The following is a 24,772-nucleotide window of genomic DNA, read 5'->3' as shown; positions in this document are numbered from 1 at the left end:
ATATGTCGATGTGTTTCTTTATTAGCTCAGCAGATAGACTGTAATAGAGTAACTTATCAGACAGTGACAGCAGTGGGTGGTGAATTATGAGGTACTCTTGGATTAATAACTCCTATTCATGCTTCTTGGGGTGTTTTTAATAATTTGTGTATCGTATCAGTGAATCATTTGAATTGTGGAATCTGTCACCAGCTCTACTGCATGCCGAACCAGGACTGTGAAAAAAAAAAACATACATACAAGTGACAATGTTCAACTCACCAGTGGAATTTCTTCTCACTGTTGGGACACACATGAAGAGGAGCCTACATTGTACAGGTATATTTCTTCCTACAAAAAGATTTTCATTCAAAAGGTATGCATTTTTTTCTTATAAATATATCAATTTCATCCAAACCTATTCGACTTTATTATAAAAATCATTCTTTGGGTTGATCCTTCCCAACAACCAGCTGAGATGACACGAAGACATCTGCATAGGTTTGCACAGCTGCATTAGACGTGAGTTCAAACACAGACAGACATGAGACATCACTGTGCCACACTGAAAGTCATTCATGCTCGGAGATTTCAGGCCAACACATACTGTTTTACCAACGGAGTCACAGATGTGTTGCCTGAAATGGAAGCCCGCCAGCTAAGAAATCAAAGTGCCCATGAAGTATTGAAGCAATGAGAATGGAGGTAGACCTTTTTCTATTAGTGGTGAATGCGAAACGAAGCAGCAGACACTGACCACTGCAGAGGAAGTTCAGTGGAGTTTTGTACACTCACATGCGTCTTAACAACATGAAAATTCAACAGGTTACTCTTGAGTTGATGAGCATACTTCATAGTTCTGCCTCCTTCTCAAGCTGATGTAAACGTTTTAAACATTTGGTCAACTAGGAAGATGATTGACATCGTGGGGACAATGTTGGACAGTGCCTTTTTCTTACAAAAAAGATAGGATTTGTAAATAAATGTTAAATATAACATTGAGTGTAGAAAAATAATAACACCTGGACAGACAGTATCAGTAACTTCAGCCACCCAAAGGTTTATTCAGACGTCAGACATGAACATGAAGGCCTCGTCGAGTTCGCCACAATACATGGCCAACTGAAAAGTGCTGGTTTTATACATTCATTCACAGATTCTCTAGACCTGCTCAAGTTTAATTATGTTTTAGTTCAATTTAATACAGCATGATTTAACCCTGAACTTAGGCTTGGAATCTACACATTTATTACTGACTGGGATTGTGGAATAAGACAGATGTGAGCATGTACCAGCTAGAAGAGGTGTAATGAAAACAGCATTGGTTATATTATGAGAAATGAAAGGTTTTTGGATGTTGATTTTAGCTTTAGGGTATCTCTGCTGCTTTGAATTTTAAACATTTCATTTTTCAAAGCTGTACTGATCTGTTTCTGTTCACTTGGGAAGTCACTGCAAATACATCAAGAGACATATTCTCAATTTTTCAAGTTGTTCGAGAACATGAGCAGAAATTTAGTCATTTTTCTGGACACAAAACAAATTTTAAGGCCGAAATTCACTGAAATATTTGCAACTAAAACAACCAGCTTAAAAGGTTACAACGCTGCTAAGGGGTTGGTAGTGAGGTGATAAGTCTCTGTTTCTTTTCACATTAAACATAGTTATTTGATCCATATATTGTAAGTGCAGCTTTAATAGGTCCACTGTGAGTCCCTAAACTTAATGAAAGTGAGCTAAAGCTAAACTATGGGAATACCCCTTAGTACCAAGTCTTTTTTCTTGCTATAATTGGCTGTTCGCACCTCAGGCTGTAAAATTAAAAACTTCCTGACAATGTCAATATGTAAATAAGCTTTCTGTTGTCAGATATATGCTCTGGTCCTGATACATCAAACTGTTGCCTCATGTTCGCCTGAACAAATGAATAAACCTGAGAGATCACATGGGTTGACTGCAGCATCTTTGCTCTCTACCCAGAGGATAGCTTCATCCCTCATACTCTGACTTACAGCTCTGCCCTACTATCCTCATCTTTTTTCATGGTCCTACAATGTCCCATATATCCGTCTGTCTTTCCCCAGACTCCTTGGCCTGATAACTGGGATGCATACAGTGAGAGTTTGTACATAGTGTTCCTTCTCTACACAGTTGGCAGTGGGATTGTAGAGATGGTTGTAGGCACTACAAGGAAACCTTCCTCTTTGGAGGTAAACTTCTGAGACCCTGTTCATGTTCTGTAAGACCAATAGGTTTCAATGAGAGGGGCCGAAGCCAAAGCCTCTGGGGAAGTCCTGCTCTTATACTCATTGTCAGCAGTCACCAGTTAATCAGTAAGGAGAAGAGTAATGGGACAGATAAAGTGCAAAATGATCCCCCCCAAACCTCAGTGTATGCCACTGCCTGTCTTTGGCTGTGTTGTTACCCCTGTACTGTGATGTTGCTCCCTCCTTCTCCCGCTCGTCTGTCTGTCTGTCTGTCTGTCTGCTGTGCTCGGGGCCAGTCCAACGGGGCTCAGTTCTTTTTGAAAAAAGAGAAAAGTCTCTTGTCCCGGTCAGAGATGCGGTGAGCTCGTCTGGAGGACTGACCCCCGTGGGCCCTCGACGACCCTGACAGGGAGGTCGGGGCCGAGCGCCACTCGTCCTGGTGCTTGTCCATCAACTGCTGGTCAATCACTCTGTGCATATCATCCTAAAGTCAAAAACAGAAAGGTGAATGAGCGAAAGACGGGAGAGAAATGTCATGCTGAGGTAGTGAGATGGTATAAGAAGTTCTGGAGAGATTCGCTGATCAAGTTACTTGTTTGGAGTTCTGAGGCCTGTGCTTCGTTGGGTTTGTAATCCTGCTTTAAATATAATGAAAAAAATCTACCATTCATGTATAGAATACACAGGAAGAGAAAGCAGCTGCTCAAAACATTGCAGCTTCCAGATGAGATCATATTCTAAAACATGATTCTCAACCTTTTTAGGTTGTGGATCCTTTAAATTGTGCAATTTCTACCTGCGACATATGTCTCAATGTGAAGAGCTAACCAAAGAGTAATTTTTCCTCTTAGAATATGCTATTTTAGAGGTCTGCGTAGGTAAAATTATTCAGTTATTCGCAATCAAATGCAAATGTAAAAAAAAAGTCAGAATAAAAGCAGAATTCTATGATGCGCAAATATGTTTTTCTGCTAAGATTTACTTTTTGAATCTCTGGAAAAGAACCATTGTTCTAAATTGCACCAAATACCTTGACTTAAAGCATGAAATAAGGAACCTGGATTATTGTTAGTAGCTGTTGAGCAATGAAGCCACCAGAGGGCTCTGACAAGCTACAAAATCAAGTTGGAACCAACTATGGTGTCAGACTGAACATCATCAACACACAGCAGCATGAATACAAAAATATATCCCCAAGCATTATGATCTACTTGTGACTCAGGGGTGTTTTTCTGATGTTCTTGTCTCTCAACAGGTAAGCTGACCAGTGGACCACTCTCCAAAACAAAAAAAAAAAGATAAAAATAAACAGGCTACAGATGTATGTAAAGAGGAGACGGAGGCAGGTGGAGACAGAGGGGGTGGTGAGGTCAGATGGTTTTCAGTGCTGGTTTATGGTTTCACATAGAAACAGAGCTGTGATGGGCATTTCTCCTGAGTCAGTGGCATGGAATGGCTCAGCATGGCGTGGTCGGGTAAGTGCAGGGTGAAATGGCGAGATGGCGCAGCTCGGGCTCACCTCTAAGGCAGGAGGGGGGGTACCACAGGGGAGAAAGGGTGGTACGGAAGCTGAGAAAGGCCACTAGATCAGAAACCACAAGAGCCAAACAGTAAAGAGCCCTGAGGAGGCAAACTGTGGGCGGGGAGAAGAAAGAGGAAAGAGGTGCTTGTTACGAAGGAGGGAGGGGAGGGAGGGAACACACGCGCACGGGCGCACACACACATGCACACACACACACACACACGCAAACTACATCCGCAACCACATATGTGATTGATTATCGGATTGATGCAGCATTTTTCCAATTATCAGAATAGTTTTTGTGACGATTATATAAATGAATGTAAAAATGTGCTTCTTTGGTTCTGATGCCGCCACATCTCTGTTTGTAGTGACTCTGTAGTCTGTCAGCGGTTACATGTAACAAGCTAATTAATATTGTTAATACTGAAGAATAAATGTTGAAAAATATTTTAATCAAACAAATGTAAAACCTACATCAGCAGTTGAATGAAGATTTGTGTTGGAGTTTGTGTTATTCTACCATCCAGATTTACTGCCCATGTTCCAGTTTGAAATAATATTATTGGTCTCATTGATTACTAATAATCAGTATCTGTAAACTATTCTTTCCTTTCACCCATCACAGACAAGCGACTGACATACACCCTCAGCAGTTAAATGAGTGGTTTAGTGCGTATGCACAGATTCTGTAAGGGGCTTTAGGTTAAAACGGACTGAACAAATAAACACAACGAATATTTTTATGTTAAAAGCTGTTCGATAAGACTTAAAACGGACTCTCGTGTGACATGTACCCTTTGACCCACCTGCCAAGCCTCCAGCTGCTGCGACAGGTTGAGCTTCTGTTGGATGGCGTCCAGCAGCTGGCTGTTCAGAGACATGATGTCTATTTTACATTTGGCCAGCTCCATTTCCACCGCTTTCTTCCTGTAACACACACACACGAAGACTTGCATGAATAAAAAACTCTGCGTCAGCACAATTGCATAGCAGCTCAAGTGTAGAATTACTCAAAAGGAAAAGTTATCTTTTTGAAAAAGGCAGTTATTTGCTATCTTGGCGAGCATTATGAAAATATTGATATCACTCTCATTCCTGTTGGCTAAATCTACATCCAGGATGTTGTTAGCTTAGCTTAGCATTAAGACTGGAAACAAGAGAAAACAACTAACTTCATCCTGTCCAAAGGTAATAAATAAAATCTGCGGTCAAGTATGTTTAAAGTTTACTCACAAACACATTTGAGCTTCACAGTGAAAACAAGCCTTCACCTGTTTTAATCTTTATGCTAAGCTAAGCTAACCGGCTGCTGGCTCACAGGCTGTATATAAAAGGTGGATGTAGCGGCTGTAACATCTTACATTGGTTTGGGGGGGTTAACATTTATAAGGCGCTAGCTGTGAATTAGGCTGTCGGCATTTTGTTTTTGTTGAATCCAGACATAAGGAGCAAGTGGTGGAAGACTGGATGTGATCTGATATGAAAATAAGCAGGGCTGCAACTAATTATTTCCATTGATGTTAACTATTTTTCTTATCTTATTTTTTATTTATTTTTTGTTCATAAAATGTCACAAAACATGACAATTGTCTTTCGTCTACAGCCCAAAGATTTTCAGTGTATCGTCATATAGGAGCAAAGAAACCAAAAAATATTCCATTTAGGAGGCTGGACTCAAACAATTTTGGACTTTTTTCTAAAAAAAAAAAAAGTTGCGAGACAGACTGAGAACCTGAAGACACTATGAAAGCTAATATGGTAGTGACCTCCCCTCACAAGGGAGCTCCGCCTTAAAACAGAACCTGCTTTTTTGTTTATTTTACTCTAAATGGGACCTTAATTTACAAAATAAACATCATGCCGTATTTAAGGAGCCTTGACTCTAGTAATTGAGACCATCAAGCCCTCAGAGAAATGTTTACTGAGGTAACAAATCAAATGAGGTGAAGTGGGATCATTTTCTTATAGACTTCTACACAATCAGACTTCTTTTTGCAACCAGCGACATCGGCCATTGCTGGCAGGTTAAAGACACTTGCATTGGCTTCACTTGTCAGACCCTGAGGCTACGTCTATCTTTTATATACAATCTATATGCCGGCTGAAGCAAAAAAGCAAATATGTGAATTCACACATATATAAATAATCTGTATCCATCCCTTTTATGTCCCTTCTGTGTTGAACTAACAAGCAGCAAATTTAAACTGGAATACACTGTTTTTTCAGCAGACTGTGGAGCATATCAGTGCAAGAAAAGCACAGGTGTTGGGGATAACATTGAAACTGACTGCATTCCATTTAGATGAGCTGTTCCAGGGTTCTGGTACTGGGCATGCAGGCTTACTGGACATTCGAGGTAACTGAGCCACCAGTTTCAAAATGTGCTTCACCTGTACTTCTCCTGCAAATGGCAAGTCAAAATGTCTGCTATATTATGTGAACCTGAATAGATGGTAGTTTTGGACAACACATCTGGTGATAATAATAAAATTATTAAAAGTGCAAGTTGAGATGTGAGAATATTTCTAAATTATAAATGAGTGATCAGACTTTCAGATAAATTAACAAATTATCTAAATCTTCTTGCCTATGTCCACATGATTATGGTTTCATTGTTAAACAGTGTTTTAAAGCAATTTCTGTCCAGATAAGCATTTTACAATCATTTCAGAAATAATAATAGGACACAGTCAAAAAACAAACGTGATGTCTGCTTCTGTGTCCGCTCTAAATGTCAATACTGCAAACAGAGTGTCTGAAAGTCTTCACTCTGAGAGAAGTTCTCCAAAAGCTCCATTTTCAGCAGCCTAAGATTTAGTTTGCATGCAACCAAAATGCATAGAAAAAGATACAGTTAAAGAAATACCCATATATGTTTGGATAAGACCTGTGTTTGTAGTAGAAAACATGAGTTCACAGGTAAGAGTTGTAATAATCCCTCACTGCACAGACAAAGTGTGTGTGTGTGTGTGTGTGTGTGTGTGCGTGTGCGTGCGTGTGTGTGCGCGCGCGCAACTACAGTAATAGAAGGAGGTTAAACATGAACCAAGAAGAAGATAGGTAAACTATGTTTGGTATTTATACTCAGTTTGTGTAGCAATTTTGCGATTTACTTTAATTGTCTCTTCAAAAAAGTTGAACTAATCGTTGCGTTTAAAACCTGTATGATTGTCTGACTTCTACTGTGTTTTTAACATCAGACTTATTTTCAGGGATGTGTCCACATGCAGTGATGTGTGGTAAGAACAGTGCTGCCACAAAAGTAAGATTTAAGTTTTATTAGAAAGGGACTTTCCTTTAAAACTGTCATCGAGTTGATTCCATTATACACTAGATAGCTAGTATATTTATTATAGATCTGCAACATTGGAAATGGTCTGCACTTATATAACGCTTTTATCCAAAGCGCTTTACAATGTGTTTCTCATTCACCCATTCACACACACATTCATAAACCAATGGTGACAGAGCAACCATGCAACATTCTGCACATTATACTTAACTATTGGTGAGAGGAGATACTGTTTCTTATTATTTCTAACTACATGAGTGTAGTTCTTATCAGTGCTGGACTGAGTAGTGTTCATTATACAGTCCTACTTGGCTATGGCGTCGTCTCTGTCTCTGATTGCACTCTGGAGCTGCTCGCTGGGTTCTCGGACTTCACCCATAGTCCTCATTCGCTCGTTGTCCTCCCGAAGCGAACACAACTCTACAGAGAGCAGCGCCATCTGCAGGTCACACAGCAGAGGGAAATGGATCAGTTCTGCAGAGCGGTGCTCATGTGTGAGATATTTAGTTGACCTAGTTCAGCAGGAGAAGATGAAGTGACCTGTGTTAGAGTTTATTTTGTGTAAATCATGTAAGATGCAACTTCAAACCCTCAGGAGAGAGTGAGCTGTCCTAGCAGGAAGAAGACAAGTCTGGAGCGATGTCCTACATTATAAGCAACATGCATTAAAATCATATGAGCACACGAACGAGTCAGGACTAAGTCTGTTGCACTAGGTCATCTAAATGTTATTCTTAGTCATGAGTGCTCCTTAATGCAACATTATTAAACCAAGAAAGACTGGATAATATAAATGAATAGGGCAGAACTAATGATTATTTCGATTGATGTTTATTATTTTCTTAATTCATCACTTTTTTGTTTGTTTGTTTTTTTGGTTCACAAAATGACATAAAATATAAATCAGATGACGTCCTCAAAAGTCTTGTTTTGTCCACAGCCCAAAGCTTTTCAGTTTACTGTCATAAAGGAGCAAAGACACCAGAAAACATTCACATTTAGGAGGCTGGAATCAAAAATTTGGGACTTTTTCCTAAAACAAAAAGTTCATATTTGACAACTAAAGGATTAATTGATTCATCTCTGCTGCTCTGTTAATGTTTTGCAGAGCCTGAGTGAACATGTGAAGTACAGAGTTCGATACCTGGTTGTGCAGCTGAAGCAGCTCCTCTTCATTGTTGCGCGTTTTATCCTGCTCAGCTTCGTACAGCTCTCGCACTTCCCTCAGCTCGTCTCCCAGCTTCCTCACCTGTTCCTCCAGAGCCTCCTCATCGCTGCGCCGCGAGCCCTTTCAACACCAAACACACACCACTTCACTACACACTCTCACTGTAGATGTACGGTTTTCATTACTATGTCCCTACATCAGTCAGAGTACTATGATGTTAGCTGTAAGTCAGAAACAGTTTACTTAAAGTTGAACCAGCATCACCTTTATGAGAAAGTAATTGATAAACTATAAATTTCTAGGAAGGTTACAGGGAATGTGTAGCCAAAGTAACTGTTTACTGGCCAAAACAAGATGGCTTAAAAAGCAATTTGCTGGTTGAATAATTCATAAAATGTATACTTAATATTTCCTATAAATGACTATTTCAATGTTAATACTTGGTTTTGTAAGTTTTATGAGACATAAAGCTTTAAATTAAAGTGAAAAAATGGACAGTACGTCACTGCACCAGCGCACTGTGCAATAGTGGTAGTAAGTCTGATGGTGATTTAGAAAGTCTAGAAAGGTTTGTGGAGCTGGTACAAAATCCAGCTTGCTAGGAGATCAAGTCCTCACTTTTCCTAACAACAGAGCAAGCTTTCATGTCTGTCTGTTTTCTGTGTAGGTGTGGAGCTCATTTTAGAAAGGAGGATTATGTTCTCAGAGGCATATTGAAGTTCTGGATGGGATGTTTAAGAGAGGGTCATGTGACAGTGATAGGTGTTGTGGTTCCTTTGGTGCACACAGCCTCTTTAGGTCCACCATCAGCAGCACCTTCTGCTACTGGTGGAAGCAATGGCTCCAGATTGTGAAAAACATTAACTCTGAAAGTTTTTTTTTCTGTTTGTAAACTTCTAAATTAGTCAGCTCTCTTCCATCTCTCTTTCTTCTTCACTGCCATGTGGCACCATAAATCATAGTGTCAATTTATGTTAGAAAAGTGAAATATGACTGATACTTGAAGACCGAAGTTTTTGTAATGGTGAGTATCTGCCGGTATTAAACAGCCAATAATAGTCACATCATCATAACCGTAACATATGGTATTTTATGGTATCAAACCTCGGTCACCCACAGAGACACCTGCCCTGCATTTGCAGCGTAATTTATTGCTGATTGTCTTTATTTTTTTCTAATCCTTGTCTGTTCCTGGATGCTGTGATACCCTGCCGACCTTCATTTATAAAGCTGTGATATGAGTGAAAATCTGTTTTTGACATATTCAGTGTCAGAACTACAGTTAGGATCCATATTTGTTATTGTTAAACTGACACCAGCTTGGCTGCAATCCCTTTGGTGATATCACAACCAACGTGTTTTTTTGAGGTCAATATTAAACTAAACTAAAGATGACCAGAAAACCCACGCCGACCTGAAACCACACTTCCTTACTGTACAGATTGCCTTTGGCCAAGCGAGTGGTGTACAGCCATTGTTAAGTCAATTAATCAGAAATGCATGTTGGAAAAGGTCTGAAAAGGGCAAAAAGCTTGTGGAATGTACAGTGCAGGGGAGGACTGGTCTTTTTTTTTTTTTTTAACAAAAACAAAACTAATTGTAACTGCAGTGCACACATAGACTTTTTTTTTCTTTTTTTAAGTAGTTGTATTTTCCTGCACATTAATTCGCTGGAGTCATCAACCTGCAAGTTGCTCATTAACATAATGCTAAAGTATCCAGAGACAAATGGCTGATTTGGAGCAACAGGTCACTTCCTGCTGTGTCTGACTGATAGACTTAAGATTTGTTTGGGCCTTACTGTGTCTCCATTATGTACAACAGTTTTAACTGCAGGGAACACAAAACTTCAGTTTACCACCGTATACCTCTTTATCTAACTTCATTTGAACTAAACATACAGTAAACCTCTGGTATGTCATTTAAAAAGTAAGTGGGCACTTATTTAACTCACTAAGATCACTGTCTTTCTTTACACTATAATAATATTAAATACAATTGGAATTTACTGATCTCCTACATTTAGGCATTATAACAATTTTTTAAACTGATGCCTGAGTTTAGTCAAGCAGCGACATAGCTGACGAGCTATCAGTGTGCTGTTTATTACCGTCGACTCGTTGCCATCCAGCAGATTCTGTGTTAGCCTCCGTAGCTCCAGCAGGCTGGTGTGGAGGCTCCCAGTAGGCACATCCTTGGCTGAGGACGTCTCCGAGGACTCGTCCATGGAAGAGTCGGTGGACAGGGCTGAATCTGTGACGTCATTTCCCCGGAGATGAGAGCAGAGCGAACGAACTTCACAGTAAGCCTCCCATAGCTGAAGACGCAGCTAAAGAGCACAGTGGGTGGGAGAGGTATTAGATATTAGTGATCCACCCTCTTGGTGCTCACAGTGGGCTCAAACTGACTGGACTCAATAAAACAGAAGAATCTACATAATTACCTGCTCCCTCTCCTGCTCCTGCTCCTCTTGCTCCATGCTCTGCTCGATCTCACACAGCAGGCTGGATGGGTGGGGGGTGAGGCTGTGAAGGCTGTGCTCCTCTGTCAGATCCTCCAACCGAGAGGTCAGCTGCCTGTGGGACATCTGGACCTCCTGGAGCTCCAGCTGGCTCTGTCGCAACTGGACACAACAGAGGAGTTAAAACTGAAGCTTAACAGTGCCAAGTAGAAGAATCAGTAGAAGTCTGACAGCACTTGCGACTATTTTAAGTTCAGCAGATTTACACAAAATAGCTTTGTAGAAAGTCGTGTACACGCAATTTCTACTATCTACTGAGATAGTATTGCCCCTCAAAGCTTGTTCATTCTTGTGTCTGTACCTGAAGGTCCTTCTCGTGACACTGCTTCTCCAGCACCAGCGTCCTCTCTCGGAGGTCGTCCACTGTATTCTGCAGCAGCTCGTTCTCCTGGAGCATGGCATGCACCCGCCGCTCCAGCTCCATCTTCCTCTCTGACAGCATCTTAATCTAACATATCAATCAGCGTTGGTTAGATACTGTGCAGCAGGAGACAAGATTTAAGTGGAGAAACTTAGTGATGTTCAGATTTCCTGGGCGACAGCAAACAGATGGGCAGCGACGGAGCTGCTTAAAGGCAAAATTTGGTTGTTGTCCTGCCTCTGAGGCACGCTGGGCTCTTACACAAGATTAAAAAGTACTCCCACTGGCCTAAAGAATGTTTGTTGCCTAGCACGGGCGTAGGCGTCAGTTGCCACCCTCGTCTCCAGGAATGTTTTGGTGATACTTAAGCATCACAGAGAGCTTGACACCAGTTTACTCCTTACCATTGCTGTGTACTGGACTTCCACTCATAGCTGGCATTGCAGCAGCGCAACATATTCATTATGAATTGTTTTCCCTTGCAGCTGCCTGAGCAGCTTTCCCCATTAAACAAACATCAGCTTCTTTTTTATCCCTCCTGCTTCTGACCTACATCTGGTAACCCACTTCACAGCACAGGAGCTTACATGGGGATCAGTTGTTTTCACAACCATATGAGCATCTGCAATGCCAGATTCTGGATATTTTTGGGTTGCCATAGTCTGTGTCTTTGCACACACAAATAGGCCAAAAAGCCATTAGTCATCTGCACATGTCATATAGAGGCAAAGCATTATAAAAGTGGGAGCACCCAGAGATTGCAGTATCTCAGCTAAATATAGAGCTGTAGCCTCTTCTTCCAATTATAGCGCAGGCTCTGCAGTCTGGGTGTTTTCTCCCTGCCTTTGATGAGAAGCTATGGGAAAATCTGAACTGTTGTCTTGCAGTATCGATGTTTTAGACATATCTGCAGCTCATACATGAAACTACTGACATCACAACACACCTTGAACTCATGCTAGACCTCAGGAAACAGGGATTGCCATGAGGATGTGAATTATCAAATAGAGATTTTCCATCAACATATAAATTCCTTTCTGAGCATCATTTTTAGATGATGACATAAGCTAAGACAATTTTAAAATGACAAGAGATTAAATGTACAATTCCAAGATTTTTTTAGGTTATATAAGGTCAAATGAGTCACTATTCCATTCATTGTGAGATTCAAAAATCTACCCGATGAAATAATAGTACTGTGCACTTTTGGCAGTTCATGTAATTAGGCAGAGGAGAACGATAACAGCGCAATCCTTGTTTCTATTGTTTTACAAGATGTTACATGCAACATGCAATCTGGCCAACAGACGGTGAAGGGGGACCACTCACTTCTAGCCCTTGCTGCTCCAACCAAGAAGGAAAGTGGGTGAAGGAACAAGGAACGGATGAGGAGAGACATGAAGGTTAAGATTACAGTAAAAGAAGAATAAGGTCTGAAAGAAATCCAAACAACTTTTCACTTATTATTAGAAACATTAAAGTAAGACTATTTGACTGTTACTGAACAGCTGCCACAGTCACCACAAGTGGTAACTGGAAGGATAGTAACACAGTGGATCAGTGGAAGGCATCATAATGAGGCGACCAGAGTGAGAGGAACGCAGGAAACAACCAGTTACAGTGTGATTATGTGGTGCTTCTCCTCTGTGATTAAACCAGTGACGTCCATGTGTGACATGCCAACACTGACAACAGTCAGCAGCACAAACAGACAACAGACAACATCATATCACTGAACTCACCTGAGAACAGCAGTCTAAAGTTTTCTAAGATTAACTACTGGTTAGGCCATAGACTGTATAAGTCTATGGGTTAGACTGCAGCAGCCACAGTCCTCAAGGTACTGAATTAAGCAGGGGTGTGTTCGATTGATTATGAATTCCAGTGATGGATAGTAACTAAGTACATTTACTCAAGTACTGTATTTAGGACAATTTTGGGACAATTGTACTTCCCATTTAATCCTACTCTATCCTTCCACTCCCCTACATTTGGAAAGGAAATATTCTGCTTTGTACTTAACTAAATTATCTGACAGATTTGGTTACTTTTAGGTTAAAGATTTTACACAAGGGATAACTTAATGAGCTTTTAAAATACCATTTTACATAAAGGGATAATTTAATGAGCTTTTAAAATACAGAAAATAGTTAAAAAAATAAACCTGTAGTTTTCAACCTTTTTTGGCTTCTTACAAAAAACTATGTCTAGTTAGTCACATTTCAGTTGTCTGAGTTGTTTACGGCTCCACCAAACTTCTTCTAAACTTCTCACATGCTTTAATTTCAATAAATGATCAAATTATAAAATATCTCTACAAAAATCAAAGATTTAAGGAAAACAGATTCGTGTATCAGAGCTTTGTTTTTCTTTTTTCCTCTCCCATTAAAAAACTCTCAGATTTATCTATTCCCTGTATGAGAAACTGGATATAGGATGGTTCACACCAGAGCAGAATGATTTGGAGCAAATATCTAATTGCAACTTTCCTGACACAGACTGTGATTTTCTCAAGTCAAGCTTCTGTTTAATAATCACTGCATAGCAGATTTAAAACCTGTGATGGAGCATTTACACAGGAGACACCATCACAAGCGTGAATGTCACACAAGTAGGACGGCATGAATTTGTAAAACCACTGACACAACAGTTTTAACTCTGCGTCAGATGTGCTGCAAAATCTAAGAGGTGTGGCTGCTCAGTGTTGAGACTGGGCTTGTGCCAGTTTATCCACAGTGTACATGTCTTAACTAAACAGTGTACACTGATCAATAGACATAACCCCTGAAATGTAACTGAAATACAGCATTAATTTATTTAATAGCCACACCTCATATATCCTAAGTTGCAGCCTTTGCAGATATTTAATTGCATTTTTTTCAAATTGCGATTTGAAATTGATTAATTGTTCAGCCCCGGTTCAAACTAGCTCCATCAGCAGCTTAAATACTTGTAAAAATAACAATGCTGCTAATATAATGTACTTTTACATGAGAGGGATATTTCATTCAGGACTTTTACTTGTAATGGAGTATTTTTACATTGCTGTAATGATACTTTTAGTTAAGTAAAGAATCTGAATACTTTTCCATCATTGATGAATTAAACTTTTCAAGACGAAGAATGCGTTACTTCTTTTTAATTTTTTTTTTAAATTTTCTTGAGATTTATTGCCTCCTTAGGCCTCTTGCTGAGTATCAAAAGCTTCAAACAGGCCACATAATTTTTAATTATTGCTGTACTTTTCCGTATTAGGATTTATGTTTAGCTTTTAGTGGGAGACTGCTCAAGCTAGGCACGCTCTAAAAAATACAATTCAATCAACTGTGCTCAGTATAAAGTGATTGATGCAGGAAAAATGGTCCAGCTAGTGACTGACCTCCGCCTGTAGAGTCTCTAGTCGTGTCATGTGCTGGCTTGTAGACATACTCTTCTCCCTGAAGTCGTCCCGTAATGAATGGACCTGAGTGGACAGCTGCCTCTCCACCTCTGCAGCCTGGACAAGGACAAATACACAGGACAGGAAATATACTGAATTTTCTTTAAATGCACCTGCGTTTACTTTAAAAACTCACAGCACTAATTTAGCACTTGCAGAATCAGTGACGTTCCTCCTTAATTAATTTTCATGGCACTGCTGGGACAACAACACGTTAAAATGTTACATTATCTGATAAGTTAAATGAGAAAGATTGCACAGCAGCCCTTCAGTCTGTTGCCTCTCAGTGGTGACTCATTGGAGTCTGATAGCAAGTGTCACGCACACATACAAAAACACACTGCTGTTCACTGTGCACTCACACTGTGTTACTGACACTGACATGGTGTAAATCAGCCCTCTCCGGTCTGCTCCTGTAAATGGTGCATTTGATAGGTGGCTCTCTAGTGACACAATTTTACCCAAAAGCCATGGCCCTTGTTAAAAGCCTCAAATGATGTGTTCAGTATTTGTGCAATCCAGCGCAGCAGCAGACTCTGTGCGTCACTATAGTTTATTGGACAGGTGGGATCAGGCCACGCAGAGCCTGGCTGAGCATCATTAGCATAAAGCTGTTCTCAGGAAGCTACTGTTGGCATTATCATCACTGCCATGGCAACAGCAAGATAATCAAAAGCACTCAACTCCTACAGCTCCCTGAGGAGGCTAAACATGGAGGAAATAGGCCAAAAAACTGTGAGCAAAGAAGCGCTGAGTTCAAATTAGCATTATTTTTAATTTGTGTTTTAATCACAGAGTGACAGTAAGCATTGCATCAGTATGCCTGGCTGCCTCTAGGTGGCAGTATACACTGCTGCAGCTTGCTGAGGAGTGCACAACTCCACAGCTGCTGGAGTAGATGCATTAGAACACATCAGTTCACTTCTGTCCTCAGGTAACACAGGCAGTTGTCTGTGTCAGAGTTCTTCTGGGAGTCTCTGGGAAGGACAAGCTGTCAGGACGACTGTTTCAGCTCCATCATTCTGGGACTCCACTCTGAACTGTAACTAACAGTGCAGCCCTGTGACTGCTCTGAAACTTCTGATAGAGGGACAGACGTTATCAACAAAGTCTTGATCCCTCACAATAAATCAGTGCACAGTTATTCCTGGAAGGATTCACATCCACATATTTTCCATCCCAAAAGCATGCAGCACTGAAACCATAATATATGACTTTAATAAAATAAAGAAATTACTATTTTATTACCATAGTTACAATGCACTTATATTATTTCAAGTCAAGTGGGAAATTAAATCTCTCCCCAAAGTACCCATTGAACCTGGATTAAATAATAATTGTAAAAAAGTTCAACTACTACTACTTTGAACAACAAATGTTGATAACATTAGAGTAATGTCATGGTTTGTATCCAGTGGACGGACAACTGATTAAGGACCATGAGTGATAACTGAATGATAACAAGCTTAGTAGGTTTTATTATATGCATGGCAACTGAACGTCTGGTAATTATAACAGGTTAAACACATGCGGACAAAAAGGCAATACTTATATATGCATCATACTCAAATATGAGAATTAAACATAAAATACAGTCCGCAAGACCGAGATTTCTTCAGATGCATACAGTTAGCTGGGCAAAGCAGATATGATAAAAACATTAAGAATTAGTGTCAAATATGGAAGTAGATCAAACACTACATCCAATTTGAGCAAACCAATATACTACTACAAGTTACTGACTATAACTTGGCATTTCAGATCTAAAACAGACCCGTAACTACACAGCAATCATGTTGGAAGCTCTGTGGAAACCTGGAGGCAAACCACAGTCATGAGTTCTGGAGTTGCATTAAACTAAAGCTATTTTTAAAGTCTCTCTCCAGTTCTCTCCATCGGGTAAAACACCAACAACTCATCACTGTGCATCAAAGTTACATACTGAATGAAGTGTTCCCTTCCTGCTTTAAAATGACAATCATAAGTACGCTGAAGTTTCAAGGTGGAAACGCTCAGCCTTGGTGTTGTTTTCATATCACTCATGATGTGTCTTAAAGCATATAAAAACACCAAATGGACATGTTAGCAAGATAAAAAAAAAACTTGATTTACATCAGAGGGGGACTATAAACTATGTGAATACAGTACAAAAAACCTTTTGACATATGTCATTCCAAATGACTGTTGTATAACCTACCTAAAAACATTAAGAATGTTTTCAGAGGAAGTAACAAATACTTGCTAGTAAAAAAGCTAGAAGAAGTTGGTGTAAATCTGATAATCAAGCAGAGAAGCAGATGTGGAAACTCTAATGAAAATCTAAATTGTTGCACTAATTCTAAAAATTATTTGCAATTTGTTGCCTTAGTCATTGTTTTTTTTTTTTTTGTCTCACTGTGCACCAATGTCTCTTAGCATTGCATATTCACTTAGAGTGACCAGATGTGCGTTTATGTGTGACAGCTGCGAGATGCAGTTGTCTCTATGTGGGAAACAGATGTGCAGTTATCAGAGGCCAGTGCAGCAGCAGGTCACAGTGGTAACGTGACAGCTGACCCACTGCCCCAACACCCTGACACACTGAGATTGCGAGATTGTGTCTGAAAACCACAGAGTTGACTGCAGACTTGCAGTTAGTCACTTAATCTGCGCATAAATTCCTCAGATCCCAGATCAAGCATTATCAGCATGACAGGACAAACAAGGGGAAAATCAGACTGATGCGACGGAATTCAGGGCAGAAAAGTAGGGCTGAGCACAGAGACATGTTACTTTAGATCCTCTTTACTCTGACATTACCATGAGCAAATACTGGACATTTACTTTCCAGGAGAAAGACGGGGTGCAGCAGGAGGAGGAGAGGCAAAACTTTTAAACTATATCCCTCCTGTTGATTCAGTTAAAGGCTCTCCGACGCCCAATTCAGGTGCATTGAGGGTCTTCGGTGGCACAACCTCGCATCGAATTATCTGCATCCTTGTGCCATTCTGTAAAGCACATTCCCATGGTAACAACACATGGAGTTTCAATTTGCATGTCACTCTGGTTGTCATGGCAACCACGGAGAAGTGGGATTGGTGGAGCAGCGACTTGTGGTCTCAATGCTTCTGGTATTTTCCTTAGTCACTTACACAGAGCGCTGTCTCGTCTAGACTTATGGAGAATGGGCAACCCCACGTTCACAAGGTTGCATAACAAAATCTCCAAGTGACAATACATGCCGATCACAGGGCCGATCCCGAGAGCAGCAGCTACCCTGGGCTGAAGGGATGCAGGCATTCTGTGCTCCAGTGGCTGGCGCACATTGTGTCAGCTGATGGCTGGACAGATGCCCAGGGACTGTTTTTAACACCGGCTGGAGGATGTAAAAGAAGGAGTGAAACTGAATCTCGCGTGAGTCTAATGTGGTTACACTGTTCTGATGAGGCCACACACAACAAAGGGTGCCAGATTTCTGTGTTAGTCATTCAGAATTATTCACATTACACCTTGCTTGTTATGTAGTTGTAAGCCAAAAACTGGAACTACCCCTCCTCTATAGCCTCGAATAAACAACCATGACTGGAACCTACTGTCATTGTTTAATTAAGTAAATTCTGGAGGCTGAGGTCAGTAGAATTGGCTGTGGCCATAAAGCATGTAGACACTTGCTACAGCCAGTGCATCCCCAGCCTTCTCCGAGCATGTGTGCTAATGTAATTACAGAAAGGTCCCCTTCCTGCTGGTTCACTCTGATCAGATTAAGCCCGAGGAGATTGGCTGTTCTGACACTCAAGACACACTGAGACACAGCACACACCTCCTGGATCAATGAGAACCTATTTCCTCCTGGTGTATTGAGTGTAACATATAGTTTTATCACCGACTATTGGAACGTTCACTCAAACATGCATAAGAGTGCACCGACAGAAGGGTAACCATGTGGGGTATTTGTGTCCATCCAGGATAAGATGTGACAACAAAGCTGAGGAATCATTTTTTTAAAATCTTGCTTGGTCAAATACCTAAGGTACCTGCTGCTATTAATTAAGTAGAGTATGGATTATATTAGAGTTGTTTTGGTTCCTGACTAAATGCATATGGCAGGGCTATTAGTGCGGATTACAGCAAATCCCCTCAGCGCTGTATCTTACCCCATGACTTACATCACTTCCTATGAAGTGCGCTGCCTTCTCAAGGTCATCCCACTGAAGCCAATTGAACACTGTTAAGAACTGATCCCTGAGCAGTTAGAAGGGCAAAGCACAGTTTTTGCAATTCTAACCTTTGGCTGAAAGATTTCCCTTTAAAATCATCCTCTGAGAATCCACTGAAAATGGACTTACTCTTCAATAAATACATAAAAAATGCATACATTGTTGAATATTTAATACTTAATAAACTAAATGCAATTCACAAATTTAACTGACAGTTTAATTTATAATTAATATGTATTTGAAATAATTCAGTTAATAATAACAAAATGATTTGTAAATAAAATAACATTTAAACTGAATGAGTTAATGATAGAATGAACTAAATAATTGATGTACAATTGAATAAATTATATAAATGTATGATTACAAGTATGTAATTATTTCTAATTTTCTAAAGCTCTACATTTATGTAAAAAACAAATGTAAAAAAAAATGTGGTCCTGATTTATCCTAGCATTTCATTACTCTTTCATTGTGTCATTGAGGAAGTAATTACTTATTTTTGTTTTTATTCCAGCATTCGTTCTGTATTTGTTGCTGCGTATCTAGTTCGGTAAATTAGTCTTTTACATACTACTGTAAATGTATTATTTCAATTAGTCTGGTAAATGTATATATTGGATATTATAATAATGCAGGATCATAACCTTAATATTTAAGCTTGTTAGGTAAATTTGTGTTACAAATTTTGTTTCTCTACTGGAAAGCACTTTGACTCTGTCTATTGTTTTCAAATGTGCTATATGAATAATGGGGACTTGTTTTGACTTGTAATCAATCTTTAATAAATTAAAGCGTATGTTTTTGTTACTTACCAATGAGTCAAACTTTGACCTCTATAATTAAACAGAACATGGTGCCAGTCCCTCTGTGGTGTAGCAATTGAACCCACAAACTGGTAAAACTTTTTATGTGGATGTGGTTGTTCTGTCAATCAGCAGCAGGCAATAGTTGTGTCTGCTTTCCATTCACCACTCACTGAAATGTGATTTCTAGGAGGAACGCCAAAAGACTACAATAATAATCTTGTCATTACTTATGCAGGGGCACAGGACCATGTGCTGTTCTATAGTTGGACAGGACTAACAAGATGTTATATGGATTTCGATCATAATAGGACTGTTCCACTTAAAGGGTTAACTATTAAGAGAAACACAAAGGACAGATGAAAATAGATGGCCTCCTGTGGCCTCACTACTGCAGGGTAGCCTTACATTCCCTGCGATCATTCAGAGCTGTAAACAGTTAATATTACTTAGTCACAGCCCATTGCTTAGTAATGAGCTCAGACAGAGAGGGAGAGCAAGAGAAGAAAGACACCGACAAAAAAGAATATAAAGAGAGAGAGAGCATGAGTACTGTGGCTGACCTCATTTATTCTATTACCCAGCAGGTCTTCCACTGTCTACCCAACGCACTGAATCATGAGATCTGGATCGATGCAGTCAATTAGGTCTCATGAATTTCACTGAGTCACAAAGACCACAAGATATGCTTCTCCCCCCAAAACACAATACACACCACTTTCTTTCTGGGAAAATCTTGATAGATTCCCACACCCAAGTTTCATTTAAATTAAATGCAGTTTAATTATACTAAGTGCCTGCATTTTCCTGCAGTCCACAGCAGCTGACCAGTTCAGCACAGTGACTGCCATGTGATGATGGTGTTGTGGCAAGATGGGGCAGGATGCTGATCTAATCTGATCAAGATGAGAAGGGGAGCTGCTCTGCTCAGCGGTGAACTGGGGCTTAAAAATCAACCACATCGAGTCTCCTCCTCCCAGTGTGCCTGGCAACAGATCATATCTCCTCCCAGGAGTGGAGACACACACGAACATGGGTGTCATCATTGGCGGCACTGCTGACAGTGTTGTCAAAGCACCTGTACAGGCCCGTCAACCTCTTTGTGCACAGCTCTGGGGCCTCCTGAAATGTAACCTACTGCCAAACTACGTGGCAGCAGTCAGTGCCGTGATGCTTCTGTTTTCAGCCCTTAAGTTGCTGTGCTGTCCTTACAGGTGTTTATGCTGTTGATCTGTCTGACAGGCAGGCCAGCGTGACGTAGTCCAGCTCTTGGAAAGAAAGCTCATCACTATGACATAACAGTTGCTTGGTATAATGCTTTCTAACCCTACAGTTTACAATAAACAGTCATTCTATATAATTACAGAGACAAGCCATATTATTTTTCCTAGTGTGGAAATGCTGGAGGAGCAATTTGTGAATTAAAAAAAATTGTGTTATGTAGCAATAAAGCAATAACATTTACTATAGTCTAACTTCTAAAAGGCAAATTTCATTGCAGGGCTGTTATATTGTTCCACCTAATGGACCACTCAGTCTGGATAATGCGTCCCTGTTTTGGTGTCGATTGAGCAGATTGAGATGTTGTACTGAGCTCCTTAGAAAGGATTAATCAGCTGTAGCTACAAACGTTAGCACTCTCAGTTCCATCAGTCTGCACCAACAGCCACTCTCAGTTCACCCTGATATGTGAGCAGCATATCCAAGGATACAGACTAAAGTTCTCAACCCCAAGCACTGCTTGACTGTATATATCAATCTGTCTGTCCATTTATCTGAAAATCTCATATGGGACCTTTTCTAATCTGCTACTCATAATCACTGCACTCAAATTACCTGTCAATATGCAGAGTGCTATTGCATAAGTGTGCAGTCCAATTGTTCTAAATTATTCAACATAAGACCCGGAAGCTCCACTTCTATATTGATGAGTTAGCATAACTCAGGTGAAGTTAGAGTGAGGCTGGCTGAATGGAGATAGATCCACCCTGAGGGAGGACAAGTCCTCAACTGGCTGAACACCTTATGTCATGCCAGCCAGGCAAACTTAAATTGAGCTGAGTGGCCCTGAGGCCAAGCCAGGAAGAATCACATGCCAAATACACAAACACACTGGCCTTTCCCTAAGATATGTTTCCTTGTATGGTGGAAGGGCATTTAAAGCAGCATTAGGACCACGTGACATAATGACTCAAAGCCCAGACTAATTCAATCTTCCTTGCAGGTTGACCAGCCAGCCTGAGGCAGTGCATCTGACTCACACACACAAAAACAGAAGCACGCAAATACACATGAATGCTGCTCCTCACCCTACTGAGTTGCTCTAGAAGTCTGTGGTTCTGTTCAGAGAGCTCGCTGATGGCCTTGGTCTTGTCCCTGTCAGCCTCTCTCAGCTGGACCTGGTGGCGCTCCAGCTCACCCTGCAGCTGCTGGACGTCCGTCTCCAGCTCAGAAACGCGGCTCTCCCACTCCCCTTCTCGACTTTCCATACGCCGTCGCAACTCATGCTTCTCTTGCTCCAAGTGCTGCATGTGTATCAAAGGACAGATGGTTAAAATCTTAATTTGTTTTGAATATAAATATCAATGAAATTACTGGGGGAGTGACTTGACCTAGATAGCAGTGCTTCAAAAGACTAAGAAAGTTGTACTCTATCCTTGGAAACTGCATTACTGCTAAAGAAAAAGTTCAAAATTGAAACTTGATCCTTTCAATAAAAGTTTTTGTACAACAATAAAGGCAAAATCTAATTTGTTTACGGCTCAGGGTGCCATTCTGAAGTTGTATTTTTATAAGAGTTTTTATCTGTTGTGGTGTTCACAGTGTAACTGTACCAGGATTATGCTTTTGGTAGTAACATAAAAACATATTAATTAATGTGAGAATTTTGCACTGCATACCAGAAACTAAAGTTTTGTTACAAAACAATACAAACAATTCATAAGAAGTGCAAGAAACTGATGACAGCCTAAAATGAAAACATGTAACACATATAACAGAGTGATTTTGAAGAGAACCAGTCTTCTGGCATTCTGGGACCTGGACTGACAGTTCAAATAATACAATGCTTCTCTCTATTCTCTAGATGGCACTGAACAGTGGACAGATGCACTGCACCACCAGCGGCTGCCAGAGCTTGGATGGGGGTTGTTGTTATGGTTAAGTCCAGGGCTAAAGCAGCTGGCATCTGCGTGGCCACTATTTTCATCTTTGGATAAATGCCAGCACAAAAAGGGGGGATCAAAGAGAATCAAAACAAGACCACAGAACAACAGTGAGTGTTGTCAGAATAGGATACCAGGAAATGTGACAACATCAGTGAGAAAGGAGAGATTGATATTAAGAGGTAGCTTATTTCTCTGAGCTCCAAGATGAGGATGAATATGGATCAAAGGGCTGAACAGATGTACAGTAGATACAGTAGGCCCTAAACAGCCACAGGATTAGTATTTGTGGTTTTTCTCAGCTCACGTGTTGGCCTGTGTGGAGCATTTTGAAAACAAGAACAAAAGCTGTACAGCTTTCATTGTAAACATGAAGCGTGAAATAACTCAGACTGTGCTACACCTGTTACTTTTCTCAGTGTAACTTTTTCCAGCTTATAGCACATCATGTACAATCGTACAGACTGCAGCGCTACAGGCTGCATTTCTTAGGATCCTCTTCAGTTTGTTTACATAGCAAAGGCCCAAACTTGACCATGAGATTAGGGAATTTTGAGGACAAACTATAAGACACTTGAGCAAATCTTATTTTCTTTTCTTAGTTTACCTCTAATTTCTCGTTGAGATCTTTGTGCATTTTCTCATATTGCTTGGTCAAGTCTTGGTTTCTTTCCAGCAACGCTTTGCCGAGTTTAGCAGCTAAAACCAAGTCTTTTTCCTTTTGGCGGAAAAGCGACAGCAAGTCGGTGTTATGCCCCACCGCAGGCGTTTCTAGGTCGGCCAGCTCCTCCTCATCTCCCCGCTCCCCGGTAAGCATGGCCAGTTCCTCCTCCAAGGCCATGCCTAGGCCTCCGGAGCCGGCGTGCCGCAGCGGGTGACCCTGGAAGCCGCCGGGCTCCTGAGCGGCGGGGCTGGCCCGGGGCTCCATGCAGTCGCTGTCCAGCTCCAGTGGTGCTGAAACCACAGCGGACGTCTGCAGATCGAGGCAGAAAGCGGACATCGCCGCCCGGCGGAGGAGAAGCCAACAGATAAGAGCCGACTGGTTTCACTCCGGATGAACCCACCCTGCTCCGGCTGGGTTGGGCTGACCGGACCGGCTTGTAATCGACAATTCATCCATGATTCCTGTGATTCCGACCTGGATCCAGTTAAGACTGCAAACTGCTGCCTTCCCAGTTTCCTCACGTCCCTCTCTCCTCGTTAACCTCCCAGCCGAGACTCCGGCTCGGATTGAATCCCAGCAAACACCGCCTCTTCTGCAGCTCCCTGACAGGCTCTCTATTATAGGACACACTGGATGTTTTTATCCCGGTATAAACCGCCTCGATGAGCTCTTCGCAGTCGTCGGTCGGTCAGGGTCCATCCCGTCTCGGGGTCCTGGATCCCCCATACTGAGCAGCCTGTTACACCGGAGGCACTTGCCAGCCAAACATGATGAGCGCGATCCCGATGCCTTCTCAGCCTCTTTCCCTTCTTGAACGCGCGTTCCCGCCACGGTAGTGACGCCAGTTAGAAGCTGTTACAAACGGACAGCCCATTGGCTGAGAAGGATAGCGCCATATTTTGGTGCTTCTCACACACATCTGTGACATCCAGTATGTGCACACGTGAAATGGTCAAATAAGAGCAGACTGTAGCTTTAAGTGACGCACCAGGCACCGCAAGAAAGCTTTAGGTAAAATACTTGACATAGGAACAATTGTATATGAGTATGCATATAAAGTGCTTGATTTTATATAATACTATATTAAATGACAAAATATGTGAGGAAACGCGACTACCACTATTATAACACTACTCATAAAAACGATAAAACATCTTTCAATTTTGTGTTCCCTCAGTGTAACTATCAGTTCATTTCCCATCTAACCCGACAAACTACGACAGACCACGAAGTTATCGCGATGCTTTTAGGACTTTTTTTTTTTTTTAAACCGTTTGCAATAATCACTGGAAGAGTTTGTCCAAAGTTTAATGTAAATGTAAATAATGGAGCCAGTAAGGTAAATAAATACATTTCTCGAAAATAATACTTAAATATAAACATTATTCTTTAGGAATTAGTAAAGTCACTGCTTATTTTACCTTTGACTGAACATCGCCCATAACGAAAC

At 40.8% G+C, this 24,772-nt stretch overlaps 1 protein-coding gene across 1 annotated transcript; it reads right to left on the bottom strand.

The window, feature by feature from the left end:
- bicdl1 (BICD family like cargo adaptor 1) lies at positions 1-23,658 on the bottom strand. The gene is made up of 10 exons (XM_008284166.1): positions 23,266-23,658; positions 21,804-22,019; positions 14,433-14,549; positions 10,994-11,140; positions 10,615-10,794; positions 10,282-10,500; positions 8,148-8,291; positions 7,312-7,442; positions 4,518-4,638; positions 1-2,670 (listed from the first exon to the last, which is right to left on the bottom strand). The coding sequence occupies exons 1-10, from the start codon at positions 23,656-23,658 to the stop codon at positions 2,494-2,496; spliced, it is 1,845 nt and encodes a 614-aa protein (XP_008282388.1). The 3' UTR covers positions 1-2,493.
- Positions 23,659-24,772: the final 1,114 nt, after the last annotated feature.

This window comes from Stegastes partitus, unplaced genomic scaffold, assembly GCF_000690725.1.
Source record: "Stegastes partitus isolate 25-593 unplaced genomic scaffold, Stegastes_partitus-1.0.2 Scaffold349, whole genome shotgun sequence".
Taxonomy (NCBI): Eukaryota; Metazoa; Chordata; class Actinopteri; family Pomacentridae; genus Stegastes; species Stegastes partitus.
Note: the sequence above shows the minus strand (reverse complement) of the source record. Positions and strands in the feature narration are given on the sequence as shown.